This window comes from Trichosurus vulpecula, chromosome 6 (assembly GCF_011100635.1).
Source record: "Trichosurus vulpecula isolate mTriVul1 chromosome 6, mTriVul1.pri, whole genome shotgun sequence".
Classification (NCBI taxonomy): domain Eukaryota; kingdom Metazoa; phylum Chordata; class Mammalia; order Diprotodontia; family Phalangeridae; genus Trichosurus; species Trichosurus vulpecula.
The window spans coordinates 274,693,699-274,718,170 of NC_050578.1; the positions used below are offsets into that span (position 1 = coordinate 274,693,699).

General features: G+C 53.7%; 1 protein-coding gene across 1 annotated transcript; it reads right to left on the minus strand.

The window, feature by feature from the left end:
• Nucleotides 1-1,697: 1,697 nt before the first annotated feature.
• On the minus strand, nucleotides 1,698-24,255 carry EHD1 (EH domain containing 1). Its single transcript, XM_036764558.1, has 5 exons — nucleotides 23,562-24,255; nucleotides 18,160-18,257; nucleotides 6,144-6,556; nucleotides 4,323-4,487; nucleotides 1,698-3,822 (listed from the first exon to the last, which is right to left on the minus strand). Exons 1-5 carry the CDS (start codon nucleotides 23,963-23,965, stop codon nucleotides 3,298-3,300), a joined length of 1,605 nt encoding a protein of 534 aa, XP_036620453.1. The 5' UTR covers nucleotides 23,966-24,255; the 3' UTR covers nucleotides 1,698-3,297.
• Between the last annotated feature and the right edge of the window lie 217 nt (nucleotides 24,256-24,472).

The window sequence follows — 24,472 nt, forward strand, 5'->3', positions numbered from 1 at the left end:
TCATGTTTTCTTTTATTTTTTTTAAATTAAGATTTTTTTTTTTATTTTTTAGTTCACAACACTCAGTTCCCCATGTTTTTGAGTTCCAGATTTTCTTCCCCTCCCTCCCAAGAAGGCATGGAATCCAATATATCTTCTACATACAGCTTCGCATTAAACTTACTTAGACAATAGTCAAGTTGTAAAGAAGAATTATGACCAATGGAATGAATCATGAGAAAGAAGAAACAAATCCAAAATAGAAGAGAAAAAGAGAGCAAACAGTGTGCCTCAATCTGCATTCAGACTCCACAGTTCTTTCTCTGGATGTAGCCGGCTCTCTCCATCTTGAGTCCTTTGGAGCTGTCTTTGAGCCTTGTATTGCTGAGAAGGGCGAAGTCTATCAAGGTTAGTCATCACAGAAGCAGTATGTCTGCGGTCGTGTACAATGTTCTGCTCCTCTCACTCAGCATTATATCATGTAGGTCTTCCCAGGTTATTATGAAGTCTGTATCTTCCCCATTTCTTATAGCACCATAGTATTCCATTACATTCATATACCACAGCTTGTTCAGCCATTCCCCAGTGGATGGGCATCCCCTCGTGGCCTCACGCCCTGTGCTCCAGGGCTCAGGCTGCTGTGGGCCAACTATAGGGGCCTAGGAGGATGTAGCCAGCTGTCCTGATGGAGGTGCGGTCCTATTCCTCCTCCTGATGTCCCTGTCTGCGGAGGGGCCTCAGGAATGGCCGGTGGTCCTTCGCTACACCTGCACTGCAGCCTGCTTCCAATACAAACAGTGCCTCGGACTTGTCTTAAGTCAACTGGACATAGACAAGGGTCTGGAGCCCGAGGGCACCTTCCGTAACCAGCAGGGCGCTGTTCACTCATCCCTCCTCTGGACCTGGCACTGGCAACTGGCCTTCAAAGCCCCAAGGCCTCATCTGTACCCTTCTCCTCCCACTCAAGTCAACTGTGGTCTTTTTGCCTGCATTCACCCAGATTCCCCACCCAAAGGGCCGAGGCATGTTGATAATCTGGGTTCAAGACCCGTCTGACCCTGGGTAAATCACTTCACTTCCCGTAAAATGGGTCTAACATCTTACACTCCCCAGGGCTCGTTTGTTACCAGAAGTGTTTTGGAGCTGTCATGGAGGTGTGGGCCGTTGCTGTTCCTTCAGACCCACCCTCCCAAACACTTTAATTAGTGACCTATCATTAGAATGCTATAATTAGAGGTAGATTATACAAAAATGTCAATTTATTTGGGCTAAGTTCCTGATAAAAATCTCTGAGTCTATGGGTGATGGGCCTCTAAGAGACCCTCAGGTGCCTAACTTGGAGCCAGACTGTCTGTAAGGGCCCAATAAATGATTCCTTGTGGTCTTCTCTTCCTGCCCCACCCCCTCCCCATAGGGTGTGGCTTATCATGTCTCATCAGGGAGCAGCACCCTTCCAGCTAAGGCCATGGGAGAGGCCAGGTAGCCACCCCTCCAGCTAAGGCCTGGGGGAGCCAAGCTGGGAGGGAATGCCGAGGCCCATTCCACCCTCTCCCTCCCTCTCTCAACTAGCCCACTTTGAATGGGACCAAACAGGAGGCAGGCTTGTAAGGCAGATTCCTGGCCCCAGCATTTCAGCAAGGAAAAAACTCAGTGGGAGAGGCCAAGAGACCCAGCACCCAGCGTCCACAGAAATGTGCCAATAATCACCAGTGAACAGCTTACGCACTATTTTTCTTTTTTTAATGCAAGAAAAAAAATCTTCATTTTTTTCAGGTTTTCCACGTGAGTATAAATAAGACCCTTTTAATATGAGGTGAGCGCTGCCCCCCCCCCCCCAGCAGTCTCTGCCCACACAATCTTATGGAATGAGGTGGCCAGTTCAGCTGGAACTCACACTGCCACCATGTTCTGGAGGTTCTATACCCGGCAGAAGGCAGGGATCTACAGAGGACAAGTGGCTGGGCAGGGCAGGGTGGAGAATTCCCTGAGGTCCAGCCTGGGCAGGGGCCAGTTTGTCCTTTCTGAACAGGATCCTGAGAGCTCAGGGCCACTGTGACTCAGGAGGTCATGGCCACCCCTTTGAGGCTCCCAAGGCCCTCACCTCCTATGTACAGGCACAGGACGAGGGAAAGGGCCTCTGAAGGATGGGAAGCCATCCTGTCTAGTCCTGCCCAGCACCTCAAAGACAATCCTCGGTCTACCCAACAAAATGGGAGAGCGGGCACAGGCCCCACCTCAATGCCCTGAAGCCCTGGCACCGGTGCCCCAGCGCACACTGCCGATGCGCCCTCTCTCAAATACCAAGGAGCGGACACTTGGGGTGGCGAGGGCCCAGGGGAGGTACCATCTTCACTCAAAGGGTCTGAAGCTGAAGAACAGGGCCGTCAGTGACTTCCCAGATGCCACAGCTGTTCTCACAAAGGGTGGTGCTTGTGGAAAGAGAGTCAAGAACACAGCTGTCCTCAAAGTGGCCAGAAACTTCCAGGAATTGGAAGTCAAGTATATTAAAAAAAAAAAAAACAAACAACCCTAGTTGCTTTTCTTCGGAAGACATAACCCAGGGGCTCCTGGGACCTCCAAGGGTGGGGTGGAAGCTCCTGGAGCATCTAAGCTGGTGTGATACAGGTGAGGTGTCTGGGGAAGAAAGGAAAGAATCCATAGTGCCTGAGTGGGGGGGCCATCGTTGGGGCCAAGGCACGAGTACCACGTGGATTCAAGGACTGAGAGGGAGGGGTGGCCTGTTCATGTGCCCACAGAGGTCTGCTGCACAGGACAAGACATCCCATCCCCCCCAACTCGCTGGTGTCTGACCCGTGGTCACGGCTGGCCTAGAGGAGGCTCAGACCAACAGCCTCAGGAAAGGACTCTGGGCCAGAGGGGGGGAAAAGGAAGCTACCTCCATAGGCCCTGGGGTCTGGCTCTTTGGGTGAACTGTATAAACAGCCAGAGGGAGGGAGCCTGGCAGGGTCTCTTCTGTTGGGCTCCGTAGGGGTGCGGGTGGGATGCACACACAGGGTAGGTAGGGAGCAAGAAAGAATACTGCCTCTAACTTCATATATTAAAAATATCCGTAGTTCTTGTGCACAAAATTCCAACATTGACAAGTGCTGCCTCTGTCTCCCCACCAGGCTTGGAATAAATGTTTTTTAAATGGTGGTTTTCCTTTTCGAGAGCTGCAAAAACCCATCTGTTAGTCAGGTCTTTATGGAATAGACATGGCAAGGGAGCGCTGAGAATGGAATCCCCTTCCCCTCCCCCAAAGCTTCGGATTCAGCTAAGAAACACTGAGGGGTAAGAGCGGGCAACACCCCTCCTGTGTCACTCATGCCTCCGTTTGGAGGGAGGGATCAGGTGTGGGGGCAGGTCAGCAGGAAGCTCATGCCCTTCCAACTTGACCTTGATCAGGTGGTTGGCCAGGGCAAACTCCTCGTCGTCCAGCAGCCCGTCTTTGTCTACGTCGGCCAGCTTCCAGATCTTCCCCAGGACCGTGTTGGGTAGCTTGGATTTTACCATTTCTTTCTTGGCATTGGCACCAGTAATCTTGCCATTGACAGGAGACAGGGTGTAGAAGATCTCATCGTAGGTGGGCTTGTCCTTGCCCACCACCCACTCCACATCATCAATGCCCTCTCCAGCGCCTTCCCCATAGCCATGGCCAAAGGGCCCGTTCATGGTGCCATCGAAGGCGCCGCCCTTCACAGCCTGTGAGGGCATGAGGGACTCCTCCTGGCGCACCATCACCATCAACCGAGCGATGTCTTTGGACAACATGTCATCCACGGTGTCCAGGAGCTTTGGCTTCAGGGCCTGGAATTTACTGAAGTCCTGAGTCTGAAGCAATTCCTGCAGGAAGAGCAAGAGTGAGGCTTGGTAGGGATTCACTATAACTACAGGCCCAATCATGGGCATTTCCTGACCTAACAACCATCACAGAGCAGTCAGCTCCTCAGAATGAAGGGTAAATGAGGCATCGCTGGAGCTCTGTTATGCTGAATCCAAGACCATCCTGGCTGGGACAACATGGGCTTCAGGGTCAGCTCTGCCACTGCCAGACTGTGGGACCAAAGGCGCGCCACTCCCTCTACTCATTAGATAAAACCAACGGACAGAGGACTGAATGGCCACACGACAAATGGGTCCCTCTTCCGAGCCTGGGATTGGCCATCCTGACCTGAAGCTTACTCTGATGACAGATCGAGGCAGGGGAGCCTACTGAGGCACAGCACACATTTCCTTCCCACAGCCTCGCCACCACCAAGCCAGAATTTGGAGAGGGGCCTGCAGGACCTCAGGACCCTGAGCCACCAGCCCCACCCATGACGTTCCCTCCACAGCAGACCCACCTGCATCTTCCGAAGATTTGGGAAATCCCCAGGAGAGATCTGGTGTTCCCGCTCGATTTTCTGATAGATGTCCCCCAGGTTGTTGACCAGCTCCTTCTTCTTGCTCTCTTTCCCAAACATGTTGGGCATCTCCTTCTTGAGGGAGCTGATGATGTACGCATGGACCTAAGGCACAGGAAAATGCAGTCAGCACCCCCAGGGCCAAACCCAGCAGTGATCTTCCCCAAAGCGACCGCCCCATGGTGCAGAGGGAGCTCTACAGTGCCCAGGCCTCAGCTGACGCTTCTCACCAGGCCTCAGGGCAGAGCACAGCTAACAAGAGACAATGGGTCAAAGTCACTGAGACTGGAGATGAAAAAACGTGGAAAATCTCGAGTGCCAGGGATAAGGACCACCTAAGGAGCAGCTGTCACATGAATCAATGCTCTGTAGGCGGCTTGTGAAGGTTGGGAAGGACAGCCTGAAAAGAGGACCAACCCTGGCTACTTCTCTCAGGAATTTTCAAGTTTCACCCAAACCTTAATCCCTCCACTTATGCTTTCTGCCATTAAGAAGACACACTCATTGAGGTGTATACACACCCACCTTTCTTCACCTTCAGCCAGCAAAGACAACTAGATCCCCTCCCAGGATCAGCCTAGCCCTGAGACTGCTTAGTCTACAATTACCAGGGTTCAGGTCAAGCACAGCCACGCTCCACATGCTGACCTGTGGCTGTCCTTTATCCACCCCATCTTCTGGGCTGTGTTCAGGAGGCCCACAGGACGGGCATCACAAGGGTGGTGGAGCAAAACTCTCCAAGGTCAGGCCCGAGTTGCACTCTGCTGCCCACAGTCCACATTCTACCCACATGGTATGGCCTGAGAACCCTCGAAAGGGCATAAACTTCAGCCGAGTCAGGAACCCAGAGGGTTTCCCAGCAACACAGGGTCAGGACAGCCTTGGGTCAGGGTCTATGCCAGTCCTGAAGGCTGGCACAGAACAGAAAACTCTCCCTTTTGCTGGACTCTATTGGAGAGGATCTGTGAAGAGCCTGGGTGATAAACTAGGAGCAGAGAATGTGAACTGACTGGACCCTGCCTAGAAAGTGATCAGCCTCTATCAGAGAGGAAGCAAGGCCTAGCCTGTGACCTGAGACCACCACCTCCAGCCCAATATCCTTCCAGGTCTCATCTTAGCTGCTATCTCTAAGGGAGGCCAGGGGGAATGAGACAAGGACAGAAGGGACAAGCCACCACAATCATGGGTCATCATCAGTCAAAACCACTGGATCCTGAACTCTGACCTCCACAAATGGCCTTAAAATTCCTTCTCACCAGATGCCTGTAAGCCCAGAGAATGGGGAAGTTTTTCTCCTAATCTAGCAAAGGAAAAAAAGCTGTGTCCTCCCAGGACACAAATAAGCAAGGTGGCTGGTCCTCTCTGCCTGGAGGCCCTTCCCTCTGATTCCTAGAGACGCTCAGAGCCTCCATATTGGGGAAAATGCTGGGCCACATATGCCTTCCTGTGCCACACCCTTCCCCGGAGTCAGGAAGCTGGTCTTGTTCAGACTGGAGGACCAGCTCTTCTAGAAAATTTTGTTTAATCCTGATAGATTTATACCCAGTAGCTCATTTAAGCTACATGATCCTGCCTTCAAAGTGTCGCCCACTTGTAGCAACGTTCCCAACCTTCTACCTTTTGACAAGGACCCAGGCCCAGCACACGCTTCGTAATCCATTAACATGCACCATCCACGCTGGCCATGGTGCCAGAGGGTTTGGTGCCCCAGGGCTCTGGGCTGGGCATTGCACCTAACAAGCCCATCCCCCCCACGCCCACCTTGGCCAGCCGGGCACGCTTAATCAGGTCATTGAGCTTCCTGAGGGCGGCGTTTCGGGGCAGAGACTGAATGTCCTTGAACAGGTCCTGCTCCTCAGCTTCAAAGAGCTTCCGGTTGTCTGGGATGAGCAGGGGGTGGGACCAGAAGGACCCGATGTACACCCTCACCACCTCGGGGGTGTTGATGATCTTGCCCAGGGACCACATGAGCGCCCCATAGACTCGCATCAGCTGCTGTGTCTCGATCTGGTCCGCCTTGTTCAGCACCACACGGATCTTATCTTCGTGGTTCTTCAAGGCCTTGATCACCTCAGAGAACTCATCTGAGATGTCAAGCTTGTGGGCATCGAAGAGCAGGATGATGCGGTCCACTCGCTCAGCAAACCACTCGAGGACGGCCGCAAAGTCGTAACCTGGGCAAGGAAATGGCAGAAGTGGGGTGAGTTCAAAAGCTTGGACAGGGCATCATCCTGGGGAAAGAACACTGGTGGCCTCTCGGTCACACAACCTGGACTGACAAAGACAACAGGGGATGAGAACAGCCAATATCAGGGGGTTTGTGGGATGACAGGCACACTACTAATACATTGTTGGTGGAGCTGTGAATCAGTACCACCATTTTGGAAAGCAATTTGGAATTAAGCAAAAGAAAGCAACAAAAATGTCCCTCCCCTTTGACTCAGAGATTCCACTACTGTGCTTACATCTCAAGGAGGCTATCGTTTACATAGGTCGAGACATTTATACAGCAGCACTTTTTGTGATAGTAAAGATTTAGGAGCAAAGTAGATGCCCCTCAACTGGAAAACAGCTAAACATACTGAGGGCTATGAACCCAATGGAGTAAGACTGCTGTAAGAAATGACCAATGAGGGGCTGCTGGGTGGTGCAGTGAGGAGAGCACCAGCCCTGGAGTCAGGAGGACCTAGTTCAAATTGAGCCTCAGACACTTGACACATGTACTGGCTGTGTGACCTTGGGCAAGTCACTTAACCCCAACTGCCCTGCTTCCCCCCCTCCCACGTACTCCCCCCATCCAAAAAGAAAAAAAATGACCAATGAGATGCAGGCAGAAGATTCAGACTAAAGCAGAGACCAGAAAACAGATCACACAATGATTATAATGTAAAAGAGCTACCCTCCCAATACGCATGTCAGTTCTTCATTCTTCAGTTCTGCTCATTCCCCTCCCCCTTTCTGGGTTTAAAAGTCCTGTCTGGGAGGGAGTGGGGAAGGAATACTAACAAATCAGGCTGATGGAAAAAAGAAGACACCAACAAACACCGGACACAAAGCAATCCTGCTCCTGACCCTCACTGCTTGAGTGACCCTGGGCACCTCCCCAAGGCCTGTTTCCTTTTCTGTAAAATGAAAAGCTTGGGGTCAGACCTGGAGCTAGAAGGGCCCCTGATCCATAGTTCTACCCAGCCCTCGTATCTCCACCCACCCACCTCTAGGTGATCATTTATCCAGCTGCCTTCCACCTGAGCCTTCTGACTCTAGGCTTCCACCAGAAGCCTACTCTGGGGCAGGAAAAGCAGATACCACATCAAAATGTGAGCTCTTCAAAGCACCAAGTGGAGCCAACCATCCAGAGGACAAACCACATTGTAAGTGCTGTTCATGGGTGACGGAGCCCTCAGAGGGCTCGCCGACTCCACCTCTCCAATTCTTCCTTAAAGAGAAGCTTCATGCCCCCTGGGGTAACCTCCAGGGCACCCTGCTCAGTCCCTTTTCAGGCCCAAGAGCACCCCCTGCCTGCCACTGCCCCCTTTGCTTTCAGGGAGGAGCAAGAAGCTCAGGACACACTCTGCCAAGGATATCCCTGAGTGGCTTCCCTCTGGCTACGCCTCAGGGGTGATGCCCACTCAAGACTGCCTACCAAAAAACAAAGGAGACCAAGGATGTACAGTGAGTCACATCCCGAGCCAGCGTGGCCTTGGAATTCCTGAACCTCCTAGCTGGCCAAGAGAAACCTGAGATGGCTAAATTTTCACTCCATCCAACATACAGATGCCCTCAACAAGAAAGAAGATTAACAGCCAGCTACCAGAGAACAGTTGGTGACATTTAAAGCACTTTCCAGGCCCGGGACTATTTGTTCTGCTTGACACTGTAACCAGCTCCTGAAGCTCCCTCTGAAAACCAGGGTCTATCCTTTTAATGACAAGTGTTACTTTGGGATTTCACTTTTCTGGCAGTCTTATCTTTTAAAAAATTACATTCCAACAAATAAAGGGGAGGAAAGACCCATAACAGAATAAGGCTAACTGAGCAGAACAATCTATGTTTTTAAAGGAAGAGAGCTTTGTCCTTTCCCTCCACTAAAGCCTTCCTGGTGCCTCACTGGGGTGCAAATTTGGCTTGTGCTTCTCAAGGGCCTGGACAAAGCAGAAAGGCTCCAAACGTGAGTCCCATGACAACCTGGCCATCCTCGAGCAAGCCCAGCTCAGCGCAGGCCCAAGCTGCAGGGTGAGGGCATTAATTCAGAAGGCAGGCTGCAGTCTGACAGTGGGGACAAAACCTACCTACCCAATACCCTGATAAAACCGCTCACCCAACCAGCATTTGTCAAACAAGCACCTACTATGGGCCACGGACTGGGCAGTACTCCAGTCTTCCTTCTGGCCTCCACTTGGCACTTTGGGGAGGATTTTCATACGGGTGGCGTTACTGGGCACACTGGCCGCCGAATTTTCAGTTTTGCTCAGTCTGTGTTCCCATCTCTCATTCCATCCCACAGACCTCTGTTAACAGACAGAAGAGCAGCCTGTCCAATCTGTCATCCTATAGAATTAGGAGGAGCCAAGGCTGAAGCAGAAATGTAATCGGCCCAGCGGGAAAGCCAAGAAATGGGGGTGAAGGTTGGTGGAGAGCCAGCACAGCTGTGGGCACACTGAGTTCTTCGTTTACACAAAGCTGAGCCCCCGCAGCATTGAAACGTAACGCACTCTAAGAGCCGAGTTTAAACATGAAGGCCAGATGGGACTCCTGCCTCCATGCAACTCTGTCCTGCCAAAGGCTAAGTAGGCTGGACACAAATCAAGTACGCCAGTCCAGAATGTTGGCAATGCATCACAAGGCTTCTAAGATAAACAGTTAACACAAGACGTGTCTAAATAACAAGGCTCCATGGTGGGCCTGAGACTCGCCTCTTCAGCTAGTTCTCCTGGGACACAGTTTCAGCAGGGACTGAGAGGGGGGGCACGGTCAAAGGGGAAGGGCGTTCACAGGGAAGCTGAGAACCTGATCTGCTGTCCACTCACTCTGGGGCCCTGGGCCAGTCCCGCAGCCTCAGTCCGTCTCCACCCTGCATGAGAGGAGGGGGCCGTGGCGGCAGGCCTCTGCTAGCCCTTTCTAGCTTTAAATCTGACCATTCTTCCCCTCTGTGCTCGAATGCCCACTCTTCCCACCCTCCTACAAGACACAGAGCTGAGGCCTGTTCCCCGGCCTACCCTCCTACCATCCCTCCCTTGTATTTCTTCTTTACTCCACAAGAACGTTATTTTCCTGAATACAAGGCCTATCTCCTTCTTCAGCACCAAACACATATCAGGCGTGCTGACAAATGCATCAAAGCAAGGAGATATAGAGGGAGAGCTGAGACCTGGGGTGCTCAGGACAAGGTCAAGATGGGGCAGTGCTGCCCAACTGCAGGGGGTAATAACGGGTGAAAAGGGGCCAAGGTGAAAAAGGGTCTTTCCTCTGAGGGGCTGCACATGCTGATGCCCTTGGGGGCAGAAAGGCTGTTAAACAGGCACCTCTGGCCAGGGGCTGGGCAGGCCTTGGTTCAGGCAGGGTCTGCTACGAAGTACCCTTTGGCTTCAGTCTGGGGAAAGGGCAGCCAGAAGCCCTGGAAACTGAACCTTCCCCATCACCTTCAGCCTGGGTACTGAGCTCCCCGGCCACTCAAAAGGCAAAGTAAGGGCCTGAAGGTGCACCGAGTGCGAGGCCCACCCCCAAAACTCCAGACTAACTTTACCTTGAGGAGCTGAGGATCCCTCTGGAAACTAGATAAAGGTAAGGAGGCCTCAAACAGGCTTCCATTGTGAAAGCCCAAGGCCCCAGGCCCCCCAACCCAAAGGCCTGATCTGGTTCCTGGGCCCAGGGAAGTTCACCAGGGACAAGGCCCTTGGCAGGCTAAGCCCGAGGGTCAGTGCTGCAGACCTGCAGGCTTTGCACTCGGCTCAACACAGACTTGCTCCCCTCTCTTGTCCAAGGGCTTGCTCTTAGGCCGTGGAAGCTGGAAGAGCTACACATGGTTCAGCAGGGAAGCCACAATGCCAGAAAACGGAGTTATTCAGAGCAAAGGGCTCCCGATGGGCTTGTCCTCCGGCAGCTGCTGGTTTTGGCCTGGGAGCCTGGGCTTTCATTCCATACCTGAGGTTAGAAGATGGCCAACCCCACCTCGCCTGGGGCGTGGCCCCCTCTGTACAGAGGAGTCCCCATGGTGTGGAATGATATTTTTCTACTCCAGGTGGGGGAGGAAGGAAAGGGCATGATTCCTGAATGATGATCCCATACTACCTGGCAGGCCAACTCCACTGGCAAGGCTGGCAAAGCAGAGCCACCCATCATGGCATGACGGATCTGTCCTGGTCAGGGCAGGTCAATGCTCCTTCCTGTGCTGGGAACAAAGGTGAGCTGGGGCCCCAGACGTGCACCCTGAAGGGGCTGCTTAGCTATGAAATGGTGTCCATTCACACCATGTCCTGAGGGGCTCCTGTGTGCTGGCCAGGGCCACAGGGATTTGAGTACACAGGAATAAGTGATTCTTGCACTGAAGGAATTCAGTTCTAAGAGGTGAGACAACATGTCTAAGAACGTAAGGCTATGAGGGGCACAAACCCACCCAAGGCAGTCTGGGGCAGGGGCAGCATCCAGAGCACCAGCTGAAGGAATGGACGGATGGGCAGGAGCAGGGCCAGCCATGGCAAAGCCTCAGAAGTGGACAACCATGTGAGGAGGGAAGGCCGATGTGGCTGGCCTGTGGGGACGTGGTGTGGAGCCAGCCTGGAAAGGTCGGCCAGGTGCAAGGAGCCAGGGGTAGGGGGGGCACCCGGTAGCACCTCAGGACCACCCCATCCCTGGCCTGGTTAGCAGCTCCCCTCCCTGTTCAGGCAGGGAATCTCAAACCAGTTTTTACAGACACTGATTCATCAACAAGGGGCCTCTAAGCCGTGCCCAACAGAAGTACCCGGTTAGTGCAAAGACAGCAGTGTCCTGCATCTGATTTTGAGGACAGGGATGTCCAGGAGCCCAGGCCTCCCAACTGAGTCAGGGTTTCAGGGTCACCATCCCCAGGAAAGGCAACACCACCAACAGGGTACATGGCCCGGGCACATGTGGGGTAAGTTTCAGTAGCAAAGGATGCCATGTCAGCCCAACAACACAAAAGGCTACTTGGATGACAGACACCACCAAGTGTGACAGGGATCCATCTACCAAGATAGGAAGTTGTGGTTTGCTTGGTTAGATCGAAAACTGTTTCTCATAACAGATATTTGCCAGGACGATGCTGCTGGCTGCGCTTTGCTCAGATGTGGCAGAAGAGATGGGGGTGACATGGGTGACACCTGATCCTCCCACAGAGGACCTGATTACAAAGTGGAGAAGGTCCAGCCCCACAGTCCAGCCTGGCCAAGAAAAGGTAAACGCACACCCAGCTGGGGAGCACAAGCGCTGCAGATGGCACAAGATGCCCAGGCCCGTCAGCCTGGCAGAAGAAAAGTTTTGCTGACACAAGCTTTGTGATGGGTGCCTTCGCTCTGGGGAGGAGCCAGTCGCTCTTATCTCTGTCTCCCTCACACCTCTCACTTCCCTGCAGGTCCTTGCCTGGGTGCCTGGCCCCAGGGGAGGCCTGGGTGCCTGGGTGCCCTGCTCCCACAGGGAGGACATGGCGCTCCCCTGCCCCTCCTCTCCCCCCAGCAGATGGGGAAGAGCTGCTTTCCCCATTCCCAGCATGGCCAGGCCATGGAACAATAGGTGGTTTCCTGCCATTCAGGGTGAGCGGGCCTGGGCATTTCTCCTGACGCATGCCTCTAATAACACACATGTCCAGCTCATGTCCAGGCCTGGGAGCGCTCTCGTGTCCATGAACGAAGGAAGAAAGGACTAGGCAGGTGCCTCCTTTGGGGCAGGGGAGGAGGCCCAGCTTAAGGGTCCTGGGGGTTGCTTGGGGCCCAGGCAGCAGCTGACCCACTATGGGCAACGCCACCTCTTGTCCAAATGGACACACGAGGCTGTTCTCTTGGACTGAAGGCATGTCTGGTCACCTGTAGAAGAGAAGCCATGCCACAGCTGGTACCACTCCACCATCCTGAGCAAGGCTCAGCACACACAGCAAGGCTGCTCCCAAATGTCCAAGAGCCCCTGGGGCCCCAAATGCCCATAACTGAGGAGTAAAGGTGGGCAGGAGAATGTCTCATGAGGAGGAATGTTTGAGGAGAAGAACAGCAGCTGATCTGGACGAGGACAGGAGGAAGCAATGGGGCAGGGGGCAGGATGCCCTGGAGGTGAGTGCTAGATGAGAGAGGTGCCAGACACATGCAGGGCAGCAGCAAGGCCCAGCCGGCCAGCTGGAGGCCCAACAGGAGGGCAGCAACCAGGACCCTTCCAGGCCTAGGAGAGGCTGAAAAGCATCCTCAGGGCCAGCCCTTAGTTCTCTCCTGCCTGAGTCCTCCTCAAGGCTCACAGCAGCCCAGGGGAAATCCCCTAAGGGCCTTCGTGTTTAGGCTTTGATCTTGGGGCTGGGAAGGACAAGATGAAATCGGTGCCTGGAAGAAGCAACCAACACCTCTATTTTAAAGACACAGACATGAGCTTCTTTCCAGCTGAGGTGTTCCATGAGGTGGTCTAGACTGCCTGAAAAGACACTTCCCAAGCTCATCCACCCAAGGACATAATGTCCCAATTCTAAGCATCTTCCATCAATCTTGTTCAAGTTAGGTGATAACAGAACCAGACAGTCCCAGGCTCACTATGTCATCCCTCCCCCAAGCAGCTGGACCAAGTCCTTGGCATCCTTCCTGATTGGATCCTACAGGGCCACCTACTACTGGGCAAGCCAATCTGCTTCTGGATACTTCCAGGCTGACAAGAGGTCCAAGCAGCTTCTCTGCACTGCCCCCACCACTCCTGGCTGTCCTTTGGGCTCAGGGCAGGGCACAACTAACTCCTCTTCCATCCTTCAGATACTGGGAGAAAGCTCTTACCTTTGCAACACACTCAACTATGGTGGTGCTAAACCCACTGAACAGATGGGAAAACCTGAGGCGATCCCTGTCAGCACTGGAAAGGATCCCATGGATCCACCGCCTACAAGCATGCTTTAGTAAACGAAGCCCAGCTACCACAAAGCTCTCACTAAAATGACAATTCAAATATATTGTCTATTGTTTCAATAAAAACCTAAGGTTGGACAGCCCGGATCTAACCCAAGGTAATCACTGCAGCAGGACCAGGCCTTGGGAAGCACAGAATGCTTTCTTTCCTACCTACTTTCTTAGTGAAAAGAGCTATGCCTCAAGAGATGCCAGGTCCCCGATTCTTGCCATCCCCACAGAGGAGATGCTCGGTTCAAAGAGAAGCCCCCAGGGTTCCCTGGACACCCGCTACAAGGCAAGGCAGCTTATGCCACTGTCACACTTTCAGAATACATGATGCCATTAGCGTGGCGTCCAACGAGAAGCTGGAGATTCCTCAGGCCTGAGCCTCTCAAACACCTAACCGGCCACCACTGAGGCTTTGTTTATGCTGCATCCTGGCTGGGGGTGGCCTCCACCTTATCTAGTGGAGCAGTACTTCCTGCCCACATCACTGGCTACACGGAGCTAACAGATCACTGGGGTGGGAGAAGGGGGGGAAAGCTGATTAGTGGAGCCGGCATCCACCCCCCCACCCCCAACCCCAATGTAGCCAGAGTTCTACAGGCCAGACCGGAGATGTTGTTCCCAGGGAACTAGGTAGAAATACCAGACATAGTTAAGCCACATGCCATGTTCTCATTGGACGGCTTTCTGGGAAACACCTGCTTCTCCCCTCCCAGGGAGGTGCCATTTGGCCGAGTGCAGATACCAGCAGTGAGGGGGAGATTAGTCAGCAAAGGGAGGGGAGGAGGAAGGCTGGGTGGCAGATTTGGGAAACTGTTTCTCTTGTTCCAGTTTCCTGCTCAGTGACTGGTTAGTGTAACAAAGGATTCTGAGTGACGGGAAAGGTCCCTAAGCAGCAGCCCAACATGAGGTGTGTGCTCACAGTCAGGCACTTCATTCAGGACACTGTTTGGGTGGGTTTACCTTGTATCCTGCTCCTAGAGCAAATGCTGGCCTTGGTTTCTTTGTTGATTCTCAGTTTTCTAAGCAAGCCTATCACACACAAATAAGGAGGTTTTATCTCCTCTTCACCTATGTCTGTGCTTTCATTGCCTGTCATTGCTGATACAAGTAGTTCTAGAACTATGTAAGGAACAAGAGGGAAAGGAAGCTTCTTGCTTTATGCCCGCAATGACTGGGAAGGCTTCTAGTGTTTTTCCATTGTGAATAATGCTGGCATTTAGTTTTTGACACTCTTTTTACCATATCAGGAGCCTTCCCATACCATGGCATCACTATTCTACTCTAAACCAGGGTGTCCTATTCGCCCCCCATTTTGGCCTGAGGGCACGCGCAGTACAAAGCGCCATGCACCTTAGGGAGTGAAGCTACTCCTACAGAAACACTGCAGATTCACTATTGTTTGATTTTTAGTTAAGGTTTGGTTGTTGCACAGTCAGAAACCTTTGATTGTTGATAAATTTTTCATGAGCCTATGAGGGGTCGGGCCCCACAGTTTGAGAAGCGCTGCTCCAAACAAAGCCTTCTCTGCCACGGCTTGAGCTATTTTTAATTTTTCCTACAACTTAATTACATTCATTATTTTTCCTAATGTTGAACCATCAGGGAGCTGCCCCCAATCTTTGCCAAGTCCCTCCCTGCACACTAGCAGCCAATGTCTGTGGGCCTTTGTCAAACTTTCATCGGGCACTAACATCGATGAATTCCACAGTAAACGCTTAAACCCAATTGTGTATCTTAGGTTTGCAAAGACATGAAGAGACAAAAGGGCTGAGCACTGTAATCCTACTGCCCCAATGCCCCTTCCTTCCTCCTCTGCTGAGGTGGCAGAATCTGGGCATGAAGACCCAGCCCCACACACGTGGGTCACCCCTCAAGATGTGCCTTTGTGTTAAGAAGGGATCACTGACCGGGTAGTAACACAGCTGGGAAGGAAGGAAACAAAAGAAAAAGATAACGTTAAAGGAGGTGCTCAGCATTTGTTTAAATCTAGCAGGAGGCCCAGACAACAAACTCTGCACAAGGCTTCAGGCCTGGCTCAGCTAGCTCTGAGGGGCCGCAGCCAGAGAGGAAGAGAGAGGAGGGGAAGCAATGGGAATTCTCAGGGAATGAATGGCATGGGACCATCTGCTGCAGGGCAGATCTCCTTGTCCAGGAATACGGGAAAATGTTTGTCCACTGGTGGCCCATCCCCTGCCCCTCCAGCAGCCCGAGGACTGGGCCCAACCTCATTTTACTTGGCACAGTCTTTGCCCACAGAGCATGGCAAGCATTTTCACTTGGAAGAGCAGCACAGTTCCGAGGTTAAAGTGCCACCCCAGAATGGGTACGTTCTGGAGGCCCCATTGCATTCCCAGGCTGGGAAGGCGCTGCCCTGCAGGGGCAGAGGCAGAGGACATGGGATGGGGGCAGATGTGCTTGGCAGGGCTGTCCAAGACCTGCTTTGGGCCCCTCACTTACATATGCCAACATCTGTCACAGCTAGGCACAACCTCTGAACCCCACGGGCACGCCTTGCACACAAGTTTCACCACGAAGCTCTCGTACCACCCCAAGAGCAGGAAAAGGGCTGCTGACACACTCCTTCTCACAAGGACCTCAACGTCAGCAGAGAACCCGGGACTACGGGGCTCTTGGCCCTACTGGCCAGGCTAAGCTCCAGCAGCATGCTGGAAGTAAACTGAATGGACATTCAGGTCTGCCAGGTCTCCAGGTCCGCCCTCAAGGCTACCAGGGATGCTGTCAAGTGCCCACCGGCCCTTGCAGCCTCTGTCCTCTCTAGTTGTGAGACAGAAGGATATGCACACTGACTTGGAATCAGGGCCTGGTTTCCCGCCCCAGTTGTTAATTCTAGTTATGTGCCCTTACACAAATCCTTCTCTTTGTTTTCTTCTCTGTAAAAGAGGAGGGGAGCTGGGTTCCAGCCTCCAATCCAAAGAAAGCAAAGGCATTGCAGGAGAAGACCAAACTCTGGCATCCAGCTCCTCAAGAGAGCCCTGGAGGAGACCAGCAGGCCCTCCAGCTTTGAGAGCCTCTGCCCTGAGACACATCAGGGTTAATGAGATAATAGCAGCCATTAACCTTTGGGCTGCCTCGGTCACTCAGTCATTTCCTATTAACTTTGTAGTGTGTGTTAAGACCCCCCCACCCCACCCCCACCCCACCCGCTTCTCAGACCCCAGGCTAGTCCTTCTCAGCTTCCACGACTGTCCTGACAACCACCACCAAAGTGGCCCAAACGGTTTGACCCAGTCCCTGAGATGTGCAGACAGTTAAACCTGGGGAGCCAGGCTTTGGCAGGCAAGCACCGAAGCCAGCACCCAACGGACCGCTGAGTGCCCATTCTCCCTGTGAAGCCCTGGGTTATGGAAACTATTAGAAGAACCCTCATCTAGACAGGCTCAGCACCGACCTATCCTTCCCAGGAGCAAACGCTCGCCATCTTGGGGCTGGCCCAGCCAAGCTACCATCAAGCACAGAAATGCTCATCCCCTGTGGCCTGGCCATCCTAGGCCAAGGGAGCGGGGTCCTCCCTCCCAACAACTGCTGGAATCACAGGACCTCGGGGACCACAGATTTCTTCAAGGATCTGCATTTAAAGCTAAACAAGGAGGACACTGGACTTGAAATTCAGAGTCCTGAGCTCAGGTCCCAGGTCCACCACCTACCCGCCTTGTTCTCCCACAAAAGGGAAGAAAAAACACCTAACTAGAAGTTTTCCAACCTCAGAGCCTTCTTCCTTCCACCTGACAAAGCTCCAAGGCAGCCCTTGGGAGGGGTCACTAGTGAGCCCCAGGTTGGCCTGGCAGCAGACAGTGCCCCAGGTGAGTCACTGAGGCTCGAGGCCAGTGACTACAACAATGATAGCGGTGAAGCAAGCGACAATGTCTATCAAGTGCTTTGCAAAACCTAAACCAAAGATGATATTATTAGTCAACAGATTCGTGCCGAAAGAGCTAAAGGAAAAGCACGAAACAGAGAAAATTTGGCTTTCCCACCAAGAATGAACTGGCCTGCCACACCGAGACCCATTTCTACCAACTTGTCCACTTGGTTTCAGAAGAGATTAATTAAAATAAATCCATTAATTAACACTAATGACCAGTAGCAATTCCATAGAAATGGAGATGAATTACAGTGCGCTCTCAGGCTACTGCTGGAACTTAATCTGCACCTGAGTCTCTGTTCTTTGGGAGTCCAACTCAGCCCGAGACCAGGGCAAAGCCGCTATTTGCGGCCTCACACTTTGGGGAATGCCTCTTTCGAAGCCCCACCACTACAGGGGAGGGGCTCATTAGTTTCTCTGAGGTCTCCCCTCCCCCCACTAAGATCCCAGAGGCCACAGAACCTGGGCAGAGGTCACTATAGTCCTTATCCTGGCCCTGCCCAAATATCTCGGGGCCACCCCGTAAAAGTCAGGATGCCGAAGAGTAACTCAGTCTTGGCTGCAGTCTTCACTTTGCACAGGCAGGGAGGCACAGAAGTTAACCTTCCTCTAGCTGACTTCATGGCATTTTGTCAGGATAACAGACAGGCTTAGATGGTCAATCAGTCAGAAAAAATCCCTATGACTGGATGGATGAAAGCTCACCCTATGGGTGGCATCCCTCGGTGCAGCACTGAAGGGATCCACCCTTCGGGGGGTGGCTGGGGCTAGGGGGTGGGCCCCACCTGACTTCTCTTACCTCTACTGATACGCTGTTTTTCTCCAGAGAGAATTCCTGGGGTGTCAATGATGCTGATGCTCTCCAGGACGGGGTTAGGCAGCTGGGCACACATGAACCTGCACAAGACAGAGACAAGAAGCCCACTAATGACCCACAAACTGGCATGAATGCCATCCTTCCTATCTTGCTGTCTCAGACCCCGGGACAAGGAAGGAGTGTGGCTTCCCAGAAGCCGGCAGACTGCTGTGCTATGGTGATTCAGAGAAGTGAAGCTAGCAGCATCCAGGGCTGCCAGGGAAGCACATTCTCTGCTGAGGCAGCGCTTTGCTAAAACATGCAGCCCAAGCCAGCATGGTTGCTCCTAGTCCAGGTCTGAAGTTCAACCTTCAAGTTGCTGACTTGGGAGAGAAAAGGACAGCAGCTGTTAAGTCACCATTCAATTCAGAAGGGCCAGCCTGGACCTTGGAGTTCTCCACTGACCCAGCCAATCAAACTTTCCCCTGAGCCACGGACCTTCCCCCAAACCCTTCTGAGCTCCAAGGGCCAGGGCCTGTCCCTATCCCTGCCAGGGCTGCTGAGGCAAAGGGGACTGATTGCAACAAGCTCTGAGGGAAAGGAGGCCGGGCCTAAAGGGAGAGGAACAAAATTAGCAACAAGCCCTTTTAACCCAGAGACTGGGCCAGGCATCGGGTTCCCTGGTCTGTAGAAAAGAGATCTCTTTAAAAAGCAAGGCCTAACTTCAGTCCAAGTGATCAGTAATGGCGATGGACGCTGCCTGACTGAATTGATTCCACCAAACACAGGCTACTGATGGTGCAGCAGAAACAACGCTGGCCTGGGAATCTGGCACCCTGTGCTCAAGTGCCAGACACACCACTTCGAGTTGTGCCTTATCAGACGAGTCCCTTTGACTTTGCTTCCTTGTGTAGACTAGAGAATCCACTCCAGTTCTACTGTCATAGGATCCCATGGTCTCCTTGACTTCCGAGACCCTCCGAGGGATGCCCAGGGTGCCCTCTGTGACCACAAACAGAGCAAAAATAAAGACACTGTGGACCTTCACCTCATTGGCATCGCTCACTAACCAGTCACGGCTTATTGCACAACAACCCACATACCAGGCCTGCCTGGTACAGGGAGGAAGATGGCACCTCTAGGAGATACCATGGAGGAAAGAACCACGTCCCTTCTCTAGTCACCAGTCAACGGATCAAAAACTCAACTGCTACCAAAAAGTTAACTTTAGTGACTTAGAAATGAGGCTTTGTGACGTCTGACAGGAAACAGGGCAGTCTCAGAGCTTCTGGCTCACCCACAGCATCCTTAGGCATCCTTACTATGAAGTGGGCGTTAGCTGGTTATGCAATCAGGACTTTCTACAACAGAATCACAATGCAGCTCAAGTGTTTCATTTATTTTCTTCAGAGCAGCTGGAAGCTCCTGGAAGGAGGCTGGAAGTCAGTCTCATCCTTTAGATGCTTCAAGTCCGTTACATCCTCCCTAGAGAGGGCGGGCACACAGGCCACCACAATCAGGAAGCAACTCTAACCTCAATGAAGGTGAGCACCAGGCTGAGTCCAGACTGCAGCCACTGAACAAACCCTGGGCTTGTCTCTGCATCGAGGAGACAATGGTGCACTGAGAAAAAGCAACCAGGCTTAAAGGGAAGTGTGCTGAGAAGACCCCTGGAGGACCAGAGACCTGCTCGCCCAAGCCCTCTATGCTCCTGCCAGTCTCCCTGCTCATCAACCTGGCCCTTGCTTAGCAGTGGCTAACTTGCCTCCTAGACACCGCTTAGAGAGCAGGAATCTGAGGATGCATTTGGGGTAAAGTGCCCTTGTTGGCCAAGGTCAGAACCAGGCCTCAACTGGAGCCTCCAGACTCCCAGCTCATCTGCCTCCCTGCAGACCTGCACTCACAAAAGAACCACAGAGAGCTGAAGAATGAATGAGGGGTACCCAGGGGGCAGCCACAGTCAGGTTTTTTGATCTGCCTTTGACAAGAGTCTCAGTCTAAGAGACCCAAGACTGGGCCCCCAGGACCGCACGAGCAACAACTCCTATCATTCCCTGGGATCGCTCTAATAACCCTCAGCCTTTGTGAGTCACATGTGTTCTACACCTACGGACCAAAAGGGGTGGGGCACCAGGTTCATTCTCTGTAGCTCATTAGGGAGCAGGCCCCCAAAGCTGCAACCTTTCAAGGGGCAGCCCTCTCTCCTAGTCTGCTTTGGGCTCAGGGCCTACTTGGTCCACAGGCCTCCAGGACAGCTGTACTCTCCTTGGAGCTGGTTTCTGGTAAAGGAATGTGATCACGGTGGGCAGGGTCTTGGGGTCAAAAGTCATCTTCCTTTCTCAGCTCTCCACTGACTCAGCCTGGAGTAACCCCCCCTCCCCCCAACCAGGAGGGAGCCGTCAGGGTTTGCAAAATGGGTCCAGATATGAGTCAAGCTGGAATGTTTCCTGACATAAATGACCAGCTTTGCTAGAAGGGGATAAGGGAATCCTGCGGCTAACTCAACTCTTTCCTGTGCAGGTCATCAGCATCACATGACACCCAACGCTACAACAGGGGCACCTCTTTCCCCTTCTACTTCGGCTTTAGACAAAGTCCCCAAGCTGAGATATTAGATCAGGAAAAAAAAATCACCACGTGTGGACAAAGAAGCGACTGCTAAACGCCTGTCTTTTTTTAAATGACACATTTAAAAATATGCCATCAAAGGAGGTCAAGGGGAAAGAATGAATGAAATTTGAACAAGACACAGCCTTGGCAAGAGGGAAGAATGACTGGTGGATTAACAGGGAGAGAAGGGAACGAGGCAGAAGAACAAAGTTTACTCCTGCACGGTACACACTCTGTTTGGCTCAAGAGGTGCTGGAGCCTTCAGAGTTAATCATTTGAAAATGGAGGGGGGGATCTCAATTCATCCGAAGTAATCCACGTTCCTCAAAGTGACCCTCACGTGCTTGCTCAGGAGGGGAGGAGGGGAGGCACAAATCTCAGCTCATTCCCAGGACAATGCAGTCCTAGAGCCACCAAGGTCTCAAGAACAAAGGAAGGCACAACTAGGGGCTGGGGGGGGGAGAGTATGGCAGCGCAGGGCTTCTCAGGAAGGCTCTTGGCCTCCCAGCACACAGAAGGCTGCCCACCAAGGAGACCACTCCTAAGGCTCCAGTCCTCCTAACCAGACAGGGAGCAGACAATGGGGGCAAAGACGGGAGAGAAACCACCTCAAAGGCATCCACCATCCCACTGTGCCCTGCCCTAGAGGTATGAGAATGTTCCTTTCTCCAGATGTCCCCAAACCAGCTTGGGCTGGTGCATCTGCCCATTTCTGTCCCCATCCCTTTCTAGTCCCACCCTGAATTAGAGCAGGCAGGTCTATTTTGAAGGTCGAAAGTGCCAATATCGCTGGCCCACCTTACAAGCTGTGCACAGAAGTCACATCACTGGAGCCAGGCCCAAGAGGGCCACATTCCCCTGGACCTCCTGCACCCCAAAGCCCCGGTGGAGCTTCAAGGGAGAGAGGGGTCCCTGCAGAGCACCAGAAGGACTAAGGGCACTTTGGCCAGCTCGAGAGGAATCAACCCCACTGAAAAAATGGGGGGCAAGTAGAGGGAAATTCGACACCTTTAGGGAAAGGGGGAGGGGAGCTGGGCCCTCTCTGGGAGGGGGCAGGGAGGCCTGTGCCAGAGAACTTCCAACAGCTGGAAGGGTACAGGGGCATCTGATAGCAAGGAAGGCCTGGAGGCAAAGAGAACTCTTTAAAGGCTTTGTGAAACGGGATTAATTGGGGAAGAAAGGTTTCAGACATTTAGGAGATAGAAGTCTCAAAGACCCAAGTTCAATCTAGTCCCTGAAACTTGACCCTGGAAGGTGACTTGCCCCATCTGGTGCCTCAGTTTCCTCATCTGTAAAGCAGGGATAGTAACGGCAGCTAGCCTCCCCGCAAGTGTCATACGGATCAAACGAGGTAATATTTGTAAAGCAGATTAGCTATGATTGTTGGTTATTCTAAGTTAGGGGATGTCCCAGATTGCCAGAAGCAGGGAGCAAAGTGAAGGGGAGGGGGATTGGAGCCTTCAGGGTACCTTCTTGTTCTGAACCCAATCAAGCCTAACTGGAGGGATGGGGCAGGAGACACTCTGAGGAGGGGGATCAGGGAGTAGAAAGGAACCTTTGAAGGAGAAGGGTGGGGACCCTCTGGGTGCTCCAATCTCCCCACCACACGTCTCGGCTACCCCACCCACTCAATCACAGAAGACCCCTTAGGTACTCCTATCCCAACATGGGGCCAGGTGGAAAGTCTGCCCGAGTGGGAGGAAGCTCTAAGTTAAGGTGTGAGGGACCCAGCCCATGGCTTCCCCTAATGTGGCATTCATTGCTAAAGGGATTCGGGGGTCCCTGAGATCCTAAGGGAATGATGTAACTAAGTGGGGGATGTCTTGAATAAAGATCTGAGGCCTGAGGAAAGGTCCCACAAGTAGAGGAGGCCAGACTGAGTGGGAAGAGGGGCATGGGGAGGCCCCACTTGGGATAACTCTGGGGTCTTCCCTGACTGGGGAAGATGTTGCACCAGTGGGTGGGGTACCTGAGAATGGGAGCACCAGAAGGACAGAGGGGACAAGTCTCCCCAGGTGAAGGGAACTTGCATGAGAAGAGGAAGTCTCAGGGAGCATAAGATGAAGGTTCCAAGTGTTGTAATTTTAATTTGGAGGGGCATGGGGGGTGAAATCTCTGCTGAAGAGGGTGCAGGAAGGGCTGGGGTTCCCTGAGGGGGAAGGGGCTGTGTCACTGGGTGTGGTGGTGCTCCAAGGGCCTCAGGAGTAGAAGAAAGCTATTAGCCAAGTGGAGGGAGGGGGGTGTCTGGAGCAGGATTGAGGCCTCGGTGAGTAAGAGGGGCAATGGTGAGGCTGGGGGGAATTCCATGAATGGGAAGGAGGGAAGGGGGGGAGGGGATCAAGATCCTCAGAGCTGGAGGGAAAAGAGAAGAGGGAGGCATTCTCTGGGGGGAGGCCTCTTTTTCAAAGGAAGAGCCTATCCAAGGCAAGAGTTGCCTTGATACAGGGTGGGGGGGGGGGAAGAACATTGGTCCAGGTTGGGGGGCACACTGGGGTGGGGGGCTGGCCACTCATGGGGCTCTCCCTTGGGGGTGTCTTAGTCCAGATGTGAGGCACAGGGGGTGGTCCTCACTCTTGGGGGGGGGCTCCCCTTTAGTCTATGGAAAGGGTACACTTCGGTTGGGTACAGCATGGGAGGGGTGTCCCTGGCCCAGAGCACGGGACCTCTCATGGGGCTCTCCGGGGGGGGCACAGGGGGTGGTCCTCACTCTTGGGGGGCTCCTCTTCAGTCTAGGATGAGGACCCACTGTGATCGTGGGAGGGGTTCCCCAGTCCAGGGCGCCCGCCCGCACTCACCGGTTAAGGAAGGCGTTGCCGAAGGCGTTGAGCTTGCGGAAGGGCCGGCGCGGGTCCACGACGAGCGCGTTGCCCGGCACCACGCCCTCGGCCGCGCCGTGCATGACGGCGATGAAGGAGTCGGTGGTGGGCTCGGGCCCGATGCGCATGCCGGGGAAGTCCTGCTCGATGAGGTGCCGGATGAACGTGGTCTTGCCCGTGCTGTACTGGCCCACCAGCAGCACCATGGGCTTGTTGTCGAAGTCGGCGTCCTCGAGCGCCGGCGAGTGGAAGTCGTGGAAGCGGTAGTGCTCCTCGAGCGGCAGCAGCTTCTGCGCGTACAGCTGCCGCAGCCCCTCGGCCACGGTCTGGAAGAGCTCGGGCTCCTTCTTGCGCCGCGCATCCTTGTTCACCCAGCTGAACATGGTGACGAGGCCGGCGGCCGACGCTGCGCGGGGAAGCGGGCCCGTGAGGCGGGGCGGCGGGAGGAGCGGGAGGAGCGGGAGGAGCGGCGGCTGCGGCGGCGGCTACGGCTCTGGCCCCTACCGCGCCCCCTCCGCAGCGCAGGCGCACACGCACACACACACACAACGGCCCGGCCCGGCCCGCCCCTGCCGCCGAATGGGAGCGCGCTTCTCCCGGCCGCGGCTTTTATAGGCGGCTTCGAACGGGGGCGGAGCCGAAGCCGCCCGCGCGCTTCGGCGCGCGCCCGCCCGGCCGAGGGGGCGGAACCACCCTCCCGGGGCCGCAGCGCCACGTCCTCCCCCGCCTCCCATTGGCCCGGGCCAAGTCTCGCGACGGTACCTCCTCCGGGCTGTAGCCGGGGAGGCTACCGAGGCAACAGTGCCGAGTTTTTCCCCAACCCTCACCACCTATTTCTGGTGGGGGGGAGGGAAGGGTTGTTTGAGGAGTGCGCGTGCGCGGGGGGGGGG